At 40.3% G+C, this 12,644-nt stretch overlaps 1 protein-coding gene across 11 annotated transcripts in view; it reads right to left on the reverse strand.

Moving 5' to 3' along the window:
• Positions 1 to 439: 439 nt before the first annotated feature.
• The window catches only part of NBEA (neurobeachin), a 536,625-nt gene continuing 524,420 nt past the window's right edge, over positions 440 to 12,644 (reverse strand). For all 11 annotated transcript variants that reach the window (XM_032496317.1, XM_032496318.1, XM_032496310.1 and 8 more), the window contains 4 exons: positions 7,096 to 7,197; positions 4,977 to 5,173; positions 4,134 to 4,285; positions 440 to 2,300 (listed from right to left, as the gene is read on the reverse strand). In XM_032496317.1, the coding sequence (XP_032352208.1) occupies positions 2,210 to 2,300; positions 4,134 to 4,285; positions 4,977 to 5,173; positions 7,096 to 7,197 (542 nt within the window). In that variant the 3' untranslated portion in view covers positions 440 to 2,209. The remainder of the gene's footprint in view (positions 2,301 to 4,133; positions 4,286 to 4,976; positions 5,174 to 7,095; positions 7,198 to 12,644) is intronic.

Below are 12,644 nucleotides of genomic sequence, written 5' to 3' on the forward strand. Positions count from 1 at the left end.
CCCCTCCGCACTGCTCCTGCCACCCGCCTGCTTCGGTCTGCAGCTGCTGCCCGTCCCGCCTGCATCATGCCTGGTCAGTGATCAACTCTAGAAAGCATGGCTCAAATGAAAACAGCATTACTGGGTAACTTTCACATAATAGGTCTTTACACCCTTCACCTGCATTTAGTTCCTTTTACATGAAACAAACCCCCAGAGTGGACCATGCAGAAGAAACAACAAGGGCTGCTTGCCTCTGGTCACTGGTGCCCCGAATCCCTGCCAGATGACCAAGCAGAGCAGCTCATGTTTCAGCAAATTACAGGACCTCATTAGGACTCTATTTCATGTTCTTAGATGCTCTCGGCCTTTATACGAGGTGACGCTGATTTCTTAAACTTGTATGACAACATAATGAATGCATGGAAGTGAAGTGTCCAACGAAATGTGAAACAATCAGTGAATTCTTTGCATATTTTATTTTTCTTTTTTTGATTTCCAACTCACACACATCTGGCATATTTTACATCTTTGCAATAAAACATGGTTACAATAGCTTAAGGAATTTATATATCCAAAATATTTCACCATGATCTCGAGATGAAATGAACTTGTCTTCCAGATGTTCATTATCTTCCCAATTCTAAGCTACAAAACTCAAGATATTGCTTACAGCCTGGTGATGAATAACTTAATCATTACGCCGATTCCCCCAGAATTTCAGAATCTCATAAATACAAACAACAATGAAGAAGGAATTCAGTGCTAAAACTTACTAGTACAAGGTGGATAACAAATAAGTAATCACATCAATAAATAATGATATGTTTCTGGTGCAAAGTGCCAATACAAAGAACCCATTATCTTGTTTTATCTTTTTAAATAAAGGACTGCAAGTGAGTGTAAATTCTGAGAAAATTACATTCCTGTAACATGCCTCATAGCCCTACCGACACAATATGTACATCTATGACGATACAGTCACCAAATATACAAAGAAGAAACATGAATAAAGTGTATATACCCCTGGGTGTGTAACTTGATCAGTACAATGTATGGAAAATCATTTGACAGCCATCATTGTATATCAGAAAAGATGAAGTGCCTTAGGCTTAAGAATGTGGCGTTAGGTGAGAATTTCACAAGAACCTAAAAGAATAACTTCAGTTATTGTTATAATAAAGTCTGACTTATTAGTAAAGAAACTAAGCTATTCAAGAACCAAAGAGAGAGAGAGAGAAAAAAAAAATAGCAAACAAAAGTTAGCATCAGATTCTCCTCCCCTAATGTACACATACTAAGCCAGCAGGATGACTCTGGAAGAGTTGCCCAGGAGTTAGGAAGTCATTACTACAGAACTAACGATCGGGACTCCAATTTATACAACAAAACCAGGACCTCATCCCTAAGCCCCCTTTCTGCTGTGTCTTCAAATTATGAAGGGTAGGGCTGAATTTTCTTTGTATAAAGTACCCCAAATGGCAAGTAATGGCTTAGTATCCAAATGCTTTATGAGCAAATTTCACTTAGAAGGGATGAATTTAGATTAAAAAGTGCAAACCATATTTTGGTGAAAATGTCAACAATTACTAACTGAGTCCAAATTCAATCCTTTCATACAAGCTGTGTCCTTGGACAGATCTTACGATTTCCTAGCATGAATGCACCTGTTCCATCAAGACATCAGGATTAAAGAACATGCAAGTTGTAACTCCACAATAAAATTAAGAAACGTTTTGTTCTTTATACAAGGTTTCACTTTTACAAAAGTATCCCTTTAAATAAGATGCATCTGATGTACAAAGTATCAAACGTGGGTTTTTTTTTTTTTTCTCAGCTTGAAAAGAGGCTGGAAATGGGATGCCGGTTAGGTTCAAAGCTTAAACTTTGTGACAACTGGACACAAGGTTCCTCAGAATTGTCAAAAGTCTCTTGTGACACGTCCTACTACCTTTTCTCAATAAACAACAATATATGAAATAATTACCAAAACATCTCCTAATTCATATAATTTACATGATATAAGCTTGCTTGATAGCAGCTGGTGTTCAGTCGTGAAAAAACACACAAAGTAAAATGGCTGCTGACTACAATGTACAGCTATTGCTGGGTGGGATGGAATGTACAAACGGAGGTCAATGTAGACGAGTTTTTTCCACCAGAGATATTGCCTTTCCTCACAGCACTTGTGCTCTCAGCTTGAACTTGGCTTTTGGTTCTTCATTTGTCTTCAGTACCTGTTCTGATGCTCATAATGCCACCGATTAAAATCTATATTAAAAGCTACAATGCTCCCAGAAGCCATGCCAGTGATCAGAGTCCTGGAAAAGCAGAGACAGTAGTTAAGAGAGACACAAAATCCCTGACGTGGTTCTACTTCCTACTAAACAACAGCACGATCTCAAAGTTCACCAAGTTTTAATCCTGTGCACTGAGAGAGGATGAAAATTTATTCTTGGTTCTCCTGAGAGAGGCTGAATCAATCCCACCAACACCTGGACGGCCAGACCAACTGCTGATTAACTTTCGATCGGACAACTCATCAGATGAACACTTTTTGAGTAGCCTCACCATATGTTGCTCTGTCAATCTGTAACTTATGTGCATGTCATGTGCTACTGTTCCAACATATATCAGGGACATCATAAAACAGTAAGAATGACTGAAATTAAGGATGAGATTGAAAAAGAGATAGAAAGTTGGTCAGTGTCTTTCCTCACTCCTCTGGAGACTGCTAGCATGAATGAGCTCTGCCTACCATCTCTCCTCCACTCTCTCCCCACGCCGAGTGAAGGATAAAGAGCTTATTACAAAGACTTTCCTGCCCTCTGCACCCCTCAAGAAGAGAGAATCACTTCCTTCTTTTGCTCCTGCCTCCCTCATATACAGTCATAATGAGTATTTGAGCTCTTTGGGTCAGTAATCTTGTCATGTACCCTCAGGACTGTGCACAGTACTTAATCCATGATGGTAGCAACAAACGTTTGCCATGTGAATATGGGAATGAATAAGACTATCAGGGAGAATTTTTAAACACATGTAATATCAAACACTTTCGAAACACCCCTGTATACACAAGTAATTACACAGCAAACCATTCCCCTTTATCATGAATATAGGACTATAGCATTTTGGAACACTCTAATAATAAGCTGCTTAAATCTTCTTTAAAACAGGCTGGGCTGCAGATCAAATATCCCTTCCCCAAACTAATTTAAAGTCCATTGTTTTTCTCGATGACTTCAGTACCATTTTACTATACTGTGAAGATGCTTTGTTAAATTTATTATATAAGCCTTTATATTTATAATATTTTAAAACCAGTACTCTTATAAAGAATATACAAATAGTGAAATAAGTTGGTTAATAAGCTTTTCTTATTTGTTAAAATATAGCAGAAAATGAGAAATTACCATATTCAGATTATAGTTTTATTTTTTAAATTAGAAATTTTAGACTTTATAGTCCAAATACTCTTTTCACTTTATAATAAACCCAAAGGCAAATTTTAGAAAATAACAAACTCCTGTTGAAAACTGAGGAAAACTGGAAAATCATATCACTTAGTTAACATCCAAATCAACTCCTCCCAAGAAAAGATTACAGTGTATTAGGGAAATACGTAACATACCACCTAATCACATAAATGAGAGATACGTGAGTAAGAAAGTGGGGGTTTGGGACTGTTTCAAGTAACGAGCGCCTAAAGCAGAGGCCAGCTGTGGTCTGCGCTCTGCCTTTGGCTGAAATTCATTAGTCAGACTTATGCCTCAAGCTGAGACTCACTTCTGTTTTAAAAAATGTGTCTCTTCCACATAATGTAAACCAAGGAGGCCTGTCTGAGACCAGGCAAGGATCTGAGGACAGAGCAGTTGGTGGGGATAATTTCACATTTGGGGCAGCATCTGGCTGTGCCTGGCTTTCTTCAGACCCATTTCTTCCCCCCCCCCCCCTTATTCTCTTCCTCTGTTCCCTTCTTACCAGAATCCCTTCTTAGGGTACTTACTCCTCTCCTCAGTTTACCCTTTTCTGCGCTTGTCTTTCTTTCATCTGGATGCTGCATTCTTATTCACAGCACATTTCACCCTGGGTAAAATATAAAGAACTTCCGAAGACAGTTCTTAAGTGATCACATTCTCCCCGACGTGGCTCACCTCTGGTCATGGGATAAGTCCATTGCTCTAATGCCAGCGTCACATCCGGGGTAAATGTACAGCTGCTTGAAGTCACAGGCCTGCCAGACCTCCACCACACCATTGTCCCCTCCGGTCACCAGGTTCTGGCCATCGCTACTCAGGAGAATGGCCTTCAGACAGGGCAGAAAAGCAACCGTTTCTCTCCGTGGTTCCCAAATGACCAACAGTCACTACTGAAATGTACTTACTACAGGTCCCTTGTCATTATTATCTGCTTTTAGCCATCCATCTAAGTTTTATAATAGACTTTCCAATGTGCAATTCATCAAAGTTCTTACGTAAACAAAAGATCTTATTAAAACCAATTTAGATTATAAAATAACAGAAGTCCCAAAGAATATTAACAGCATCAAGACTTTTAGAACAAATGGCAGAAGCATATTTCAAAACAGTTTTTAATAATGATAAACCAGCAATTAAAATTCATTTGTGTGTCATGGGCAATTGGGTACGTAATTTTGGTCTAGGTTTCGAAAGTTAAGATTCATTGACAATAAACTAGCTTTTAATGTCAGGGGGTGCAGTGCAGGAACTGTTTGTAAGAGGAGCCTAAGAAAGTCTCCCTAAGTCAGACCTCTAACCAAATAACAGCTGTCATCTCCAAAGTCTAATTCATTGCGTTAATTACTTGATATTAAATGAGCTTTGAGTTTTTCAAAGCATCCATCCACATGAATCTATATGCTTTTACAAACCACTGTACATTTGTCTGGACCCCAGAGAGATGTATTATGAGTCGTTTAGTGTAAAACAGCCGCGTCTCAGCCCATGGCTCCGGCCCCGCGCCGCGTGCGCACGTACCCGTGTCGCGTCGCTGACCTCCATCTGGGCCAGGAGCTTCCCGTTGATGCTGAAATTGCTGAACCGCCCGCGCTCGTAGTAGATGATGCAGTGGCCTTCGCTGGAGACAGAAATCAAGCGCGGGAACAAGCAGTTTTCCGGTCCCTCGAGGGCTCTCAGCAAGTCTCCAGTGATTGTGTGGACGAGGCAAGGGCCCTCTGCAGAGCAGGGGAACATCAACGGGCACAGTCACGGGCGATGACCGGTCACATCGCGCCCGCACACCGCACCTGGACACGCACTCAGGTTTGTCGAAAGCAGGCGGAAAAGAACAGAACGATGCTGGCAAGAGCCAAGCGCCGAGGTTACATTTCATCAGAACCAAACAGTACAAATACTGTTCCGTGACACACACGTATCCTCCAAGCGTTTACCTAGGTAAAGACGTGCTTTTTCCCTTTATGAGAAAATATTCACTAAAAAGGATGTAGTTCATACATTACATGGGAATAAAAGACTGTATGTCCCAGTTTTCTCTTCATCTGCTTTTAGAAAATTTTCTTTAGAAAGTTTAGGACGATTTTCAAAAGAATTGCTAACTTTCTTTAGTATCATCAAAATTTTCACATTGTACCACATACATACATTACTAACAAATAATAAGTTTTACCTTTTCTATAGTCTATGCATAAAATGTAAAAGGCAAAATTAAGAAAATTAATCAAGTAATTCAGACTGTAGAAACACTTTTTGTCTTTTAAATAAACAAAGAGTGAGGCAGGAATGTGAAAGTAGTCCAGAGAGTGACTTATTCTGCTCCAATTGTTTTTTTGCCAGGTAGAAGTTGTGTTAAGATAAAAGATTTATTAGTCAAGTTCATATAAATAATTGGTTGATAAAGTTTGGTATTATCTGTCCCCCTACTCACTCCCCCCAAAAAACTGCACAAAAACTATGTATGAATTACATTCTTATTTTTCAATAAATTGATTCAAGGAAATACATATTTTACAAAACAAGTGACATTATAATGCTATACATAAAATTCTTCCTGATGACTAAAGTAGTAAGTGTGCATTATAGAAAATACAAAGAGTTAGACAAAAAACTAGCAATCACCTCTAACATCAACCATCATCTACAGAAAACTGTTTTCTTATATGTACTATGTGTCTTTTATTTTCCTTTCTTTTTTTTTTAAGCTTTACATAATAGAATAATACTAGACATATTATTACCAAAACAGACATTAAAAGATATTTACTGAGATTATCCTGTGTGTCCATTCCTGGGCTATTGACTCTTAAATACAAAAATGAAGAACACAGTGTCCTACCTTCAGACATGATATCCATTATCTATCAAGCAGCCAGAATAAGCGCCTAATCTGATCATCTTATCACCTGGCTAAAAACCTCAGCAGTTTCCCACTATACCCAAAGTAAAATACAAATTGCAGATCCTCGAGCCACGGGCCCCACCTCTTCCGCTTTCTCTCTCCTTAACTCTGTGGTGTCCTCACCTCAGCCCCTTTGGTTTCCTTTCAGTTCCTCCCAAGCATTACGCTCCTTCCTGCCCCAGAACTTCCCATGGAGAACTGGAATCTGAGCCAGAATTAGAATCCAAGTTCCCTGACTTTGCCCCAAACAATACTTCTACCACAAAAAGTCAAAAGAACTAAGTAATTGTATTTCCTTTCCCACCTACCTCTATACAGCCCCAGGCCTTGAGAAGATGACTCGTGCAGCGGGTGGATCCAAGGCTGTATCTGATGCGCAACCTGACCCCCTCATGATCCCCCCACCGCCGTGACTGCCCCCTCCCCGCGTTCTGGGTATCTTTCCCTTATCTTTTAAATGTTATTTTTAATGACTGCATCATACGGATATGCTGCAGTTTAATTTACCAGTGTTCTGGCTAGAGTGCTGGTGACCACAAGACACTACATAAAATTTTATGTGTATTTTATGTTAGGACTAGCAAATGTTATAATAAATAATAAAACTGAACAGCTGTAAAGAACCTAGGGATTACCTTTGTCTAGGAAGAGCCTCCTAAAGGAAATAAATCATAAATCACGGTTACCTCATGAGAATAGTACAGTTTTTAAAGGCCGAAAATGAAAGAACTGTCTTCTGACCTTTAGCACCACTGATAACAAGTCCAAGTTCTGCACAGACAGAAACACAGACAACTTCATGGTCGTGGCCGGTGAGGACAGCTCTTGGGGCAGGATAGTCACCTGCAAGGAAACAGCAGCAGTGAGTCACTACAGACCAAGAGCAGAAATGAAGAGCTACACCATTAAACCAAACATTTAAAATAAGAATCACTAATGTTTAGTAAGGACACTTACTAGCTGTGTGACCATGAGCCTGTTACGTAACCTCTCTGCTGCTTCCTCATCCATAAAAAAAAAAAAGGTTGCTTCCTGTGTAAGCAACCTCTTACACAGGTTGCTTAGATGACTGGGTAAGTCAACAAATGTGATGTGCTTATGACACCATGATAGGGGTGAGAGCTATTCTTTTCTTCCTGATTATTATTAAGAAATAGAAATCAAGCCTGTCAAAGCATTTACATGAGTAATCTCATTTAATTACGAGATTCATATGAGGACGGTACAATTATTATTTCTATTTTATAGCCTAGAGAGCCACGGCTTTGAAAAGTTAATCAATGTGTACACTTTCATACAGGAGCAAGTGTTAGAACTGAACTCAGAGCTAGGTAGTTTTCAAACCTGTGTTCATATCCATTTAAAAATGCTCCTTAAAAATCTTCAACAAAACAGCCTGTGGTGCTTTGCCTTTTGGTTGGGGGAGGGGAGGAAAGCAGTGAAAGGAAGAAGAGATGATCAGATGATCATCTTAATTCTCCACTTGACTTTATTGGTGTGAACCTAGCTCAGGAAGTCCAGCTGCAAGCATTCTGCCTGCCGCGTGCTGTCACCTCTGTACTAAGTGCACACCTTCGAAGTGACAGGAGTGCTTCTCAGTGGGCTAGGATTTGGGACCCATGAAACAACCACAGCACATCTTCCACAGGCTGACCACCAGAGGCACTCAACAATGACAAGTGGGAAGAACAAACGTATATGCACAGAGTGTAAGAGGGATCAAAAAACCCGCATACAAATGAACAAGAAAAGCAGAATATTGGTGAATAAAATGCATGCATGCAAGCCTGCAAGAAGGATCAACAAAGCTGAAAGGGCACATGCTCAATACTGTCTTATTTGGAGAAGCCACTTTGAGATGGAGATGAGGGATGGCTACCATCTTGGGGTGCAAAAGTGTGGAGGAAAGAAAACAACAGAAAGTCAGAGAGGAATTCTGGAGGTGCATGGGGGTGGTGCTAGTCTGCTTTGGTAGATGGGAAAAGAAAGCCAGCACTGGCCATACTGGGCAGGATATGAGGGCCTGAAAGACTCTTAAGTGAAACTCCATTGAAGGCGGGTGATCGCAAAGAAGGACATGAAATGCTTATTTACAATGTCATTTGGAGCTGGACCACTCAGATCAGATTCCACAAATATTTATTAATACCGTGTTGTACCCAACTATTTCCACTTTCCATTAACAACATCATACTTATCAATGTCTTATATTGCCTATTTCTCTTTTTTAAGTTTTAAACAGTTCTAGTGGACTCATATTGTACGACACTGGTTTATCTGGGATGTAACTGTTCAGTTGATTCAACAATATCATCTCAGCAAAGAGCAAGTATTAATATATAAATATATAAATATATAAATATGCCCTTGTGTGTATATAAAAATATCATTATTTCATTTTAAGTTGCCAGTATCACTGATCATTACTTTTTCTGCTTGGAAAGGCATGTTGTAACTTGGTCTGGTGACTGCAACTCTTCCAGAATTCTTCCTATTCATCAAATTATGGCCTATGTACCCTGGGATCTGTGGATATTTTCTTGGGGGTGAAAAGTTCTATGAAAAATGTTACATTTCAGATTTGCACTTTGATGATACTCTACTTTTAACCAGTTGTAAAGATGAAATCTCTCTTTGCTGTCAAAAATCTATGCTGTGGCAATTTAAAATGGAAATATACTTAAAAATGAAGAAAAGCTAATTAAGTCAGTGTTTCTCAAATTAGATCCAAGGAGTCCAAGAACACATTCTAAAGAGTCAGAGATTTTTTTGGGGGGGGTGGTTAATGACAATTTTGTTCTCTTTAAAAGGGGTCAGTGTATTACTCAAGTTTGAGACACATTATTATAGACTAATTTATTTTTTATCGAAATTCACAAACTCAATTTGGCAGCTTCCACACCACTACCTGTATTTTCCTGTTTTTAGAATTAAATAAAAAACATTAATTACATGTTAAATATTTATAGCACATATAGAAGACTAAGCGAACAAAATGAACTCCCTTGTATTCACCCCCTAGCTTAAGAAATAACATTACCAGTAACTTGAATGCCCCCTTATATTTTAGAGAATATTACGCTTTAAAAAAAAAAAGTTCTGTATTTTTCTCTTCTGTTCATTCGCTTGACCTGGTTGTTGAGTTTGTGATTTTGCCTGTGTAGTGCTTGAGTTCCTGCATGCTGCCTGTTTTCCTCTGTGAACTCATGTTCTGGATGGGGTTGACCCCCCCCTTCCCCATCTGATCTCTCAGAGAAACGCTCTATGCTTTCTGAGCGCTGCTTCCTCTTGCAATCCCGTGGCCCTCCCTGTGGAGGTGCAGTGGGAGGAGAGAACCTTTGAGGACTGGCACTTGTGCCTGCCTCCTGGGCAGCCCCTCCCTTGGCACTGACAAGATGCACAGCCCTGAGCAGCTGGATTGGTGCTCCAATTCCCTGCCCCACAGTGGCAGAAGCAAAGGCAACAATAGGTCATGGAAAATTCTGGGAAGAAAGCATGTAACTAAAATGCCCAGTGAGGTGCTCAGTGAGGTACCCACCACTCTTCCCCTCTGGTCCACCAGTGTCTCCTCCTGCAGACCCACTGGTCTCCTGTCTGCTCGGGACCTGCTCACAGTTTTCTGAGTTCTCTCAGGTGCATCAGCTTCCAGTTTGCTTTTGGGGAATTTCTTATTTGGATGGCATGTGGGAGGGAAGCTGAAATCCCATGTTAGTGTGTCGTCTTATTCTAAATTTATGCACCTTGTTAGACTGTGTTTGAATATTGGCAGAGTACCCACTTATATTTGTCAGCAGTACTGGATTTGTCTGAAACATATTTATATAATTGATAAAATTATGCTTCAAAGATGCCCTGAATTCCCCAGCAAAATGAAGATTAACTATTGATAGTATTTTATGTGTAATATTATCCTTAATTTTTCTAAGTGATTATTTTACCTTGGAGAGACTGATGAATTAAAAATCCTACAATTATATGCTTAATAAAATTCATACAGAGTTTTGTAAAGCTTTCCCTTATACGCTACAGAAAAAGTAAAATGCATCTAGTTCCACTGCAGGGAATTTTAAAGATGTGTAAAAATATTTCTTATGCATGTAATATATTTTCTATAAGGAAATACATTTTTCAAAGGCTTCTCTCTGATTTAGAAAGTTTAAAATGTTTAAAGTTTCATTACAATTCCCCCAGATCATCTGAATAAACTATGAAACCTAGGGGATTTTACAGGACCTCTGAAAGCATTGTTTCCCTCTTTAAACTATAGAAAAGTAAACAAAATGTTATTTGGGGGTTTCTGAGTTGGGGAACTGGCAGCAGGGAGAAAGCATATTTCCTGCATTTCATTTCACTGCCAGGGACAGATGTCACACACCCCAACAATCATTCAAAATCCTAGGAATATTCTGTCACTGTCACATCACAATTGATGGATGTAGCTGAGGGTTAAAGGGCCCCGCACAGAGGGAGGTGCAGGTGAGATCTCCCCTCCAAGGACCACAGCACCACTGCCCTCCTTCCCCAGCCATTTCCTCAGGAGAAGAGCTTTCTGTGTGATGGAATTACTATACATGATAAAGAACAAACACGTCCAATTTTGAGATTCCTTACAGGCAAGCAGTTGGAAGCCCCAAATGTAAAAGGCTTACAATACACAGATTCCATCTCATTTTTATCATAAGCCATTTCAGTATTTTTAAAATGGATGATGAGAAAAGTACAAAGGTATTAGATGCTGCCCTTTACACAGAACTGGCAAGGAGAGCTTCTTCCACGTGATCGTCTATGGCGTTCAGAGAAATGATCAAAGTAAAGATTACTCATGGTTCTTATTATTTTGAACCTCATTTATGGGACTACTAATGCGCAGGGGAAGCTTTGGTCCTTCTGAATTAGAGCTAAACAAAACCAGCAGTTTTTCTATAGTCCTCAGTGCGGTTCCGCTGGAGTCAGAAAATGAACCTCTTGATGATATACGACATTCAGATTTTATCTGTGACCTTTGCTGAGTTACTGCAGAATCACTGCAGAAGGTATTTTCATTCATGTTTATACCTACGTAAAAATGATGGATTTTTGACTTGAAATCCCAAAATAAGAGATTTCAAAGGGTGTAGTAGTTTCATCACTACTCTGATTGCAAGATTTATTTGTAACAAGTTATGTTTGACACTTGCTGGGATAGCTCAGAAGAACCCCATTGGTAAGGAGTCCTTTACTGAGATGCTGGTCCCCAGCCACCTGAGGGCTGTTGCAATGGTTTCTGGCCCAAGTACCAGAGACGCTGGGGCCTGCATTTTCCACAGGTCACAAGCTAAGCCACATAAAAACATTCCACGGGTTGGAAAACGTCCCATGATGTGGTTTCACTTTATTGTACACTCACAGAGTGCTTGATGAGAAGTACGAGATAGAGATAAACCTATTTATTCATTCACCCTAAGTCGTTTTTTCCCTTCTTCAGAGAGGACACTGACCACACCTTCCTCTGAGCACTGTTGTTTCAGGGCAGATCTCTTTCCTTGAAGTCCTAAACCTGGATCCAGGCCACAGTACATTACCGCTCCACCTTTCCCACCCCCACATAATCAATAGTACAGTCTACTTGCCTCTCCCAAGGAAGTAGGGTTCTGCGTGATGCCGGAGAGCCTGCCGGCAAAGAGCTGAGGCTCTCTGATCATGCGAACATATTAGGCACTCTTGTTTCTTATACTGCTTCTGATCCAGGACAAAGACCCTTGCACCTTAGTTCCATAAAAGGAAAAGAAAAGCAGAAACTGAGCGGCAAGCAGCCCCCTTCTTAGTCAGGAACTCTGTAGTCTCCCGACGTGAGGCCAAGGGGATGGGCGGGCCGTGGGGTGTCCTGTGGAGCGGGCCCCGTGCTGGGGATGTTACATTACAGACGTTATCAGAAAGCCCTGTGAGGTGAGAATTATTACACACCTGACCATGCTCCCTCTCAGGGTTAATGAGAAGATGGTTTAACGTTTCCTAAACCCCAGCTAAGAGTCTTTGCTCTGAGAAGTGAGAGAAATTAATATATACATATATATGTATTTTATATATATATAAAATTAGTATCTCTAGGCTGTTCTTTGTCCTGGCTTTCTTCAGCTCCTGTAGCACCACTAGTTAGTGGTGGCTATAGAGCTGGGCACCAGGATGGTCGTTTTAAAAGAAGGCTGGATGCAGACAAAGCGAGGGATGCGATTTGGCAGATGCTCAGTGACAGGTTGTGGCTGGCGGGAGGGTGGGTGTCCAGAGCTGAAGCGCACACAATGGGAGCCCAG

This window comes from Camelus ferus, chromosome 14, assembly GCF_009834535.1.
Source record: "Camelus ferus isolate YT-003-E chromosome 14, BCGSAC_Cfer_1.0, whole genome shotgun sequence".
Lineage (NCBI taxonomy): Eukaryota > Metazoa > Chordata > Mammalia > Artiodactyla > Camelidae > Camelus > Camelus ferus.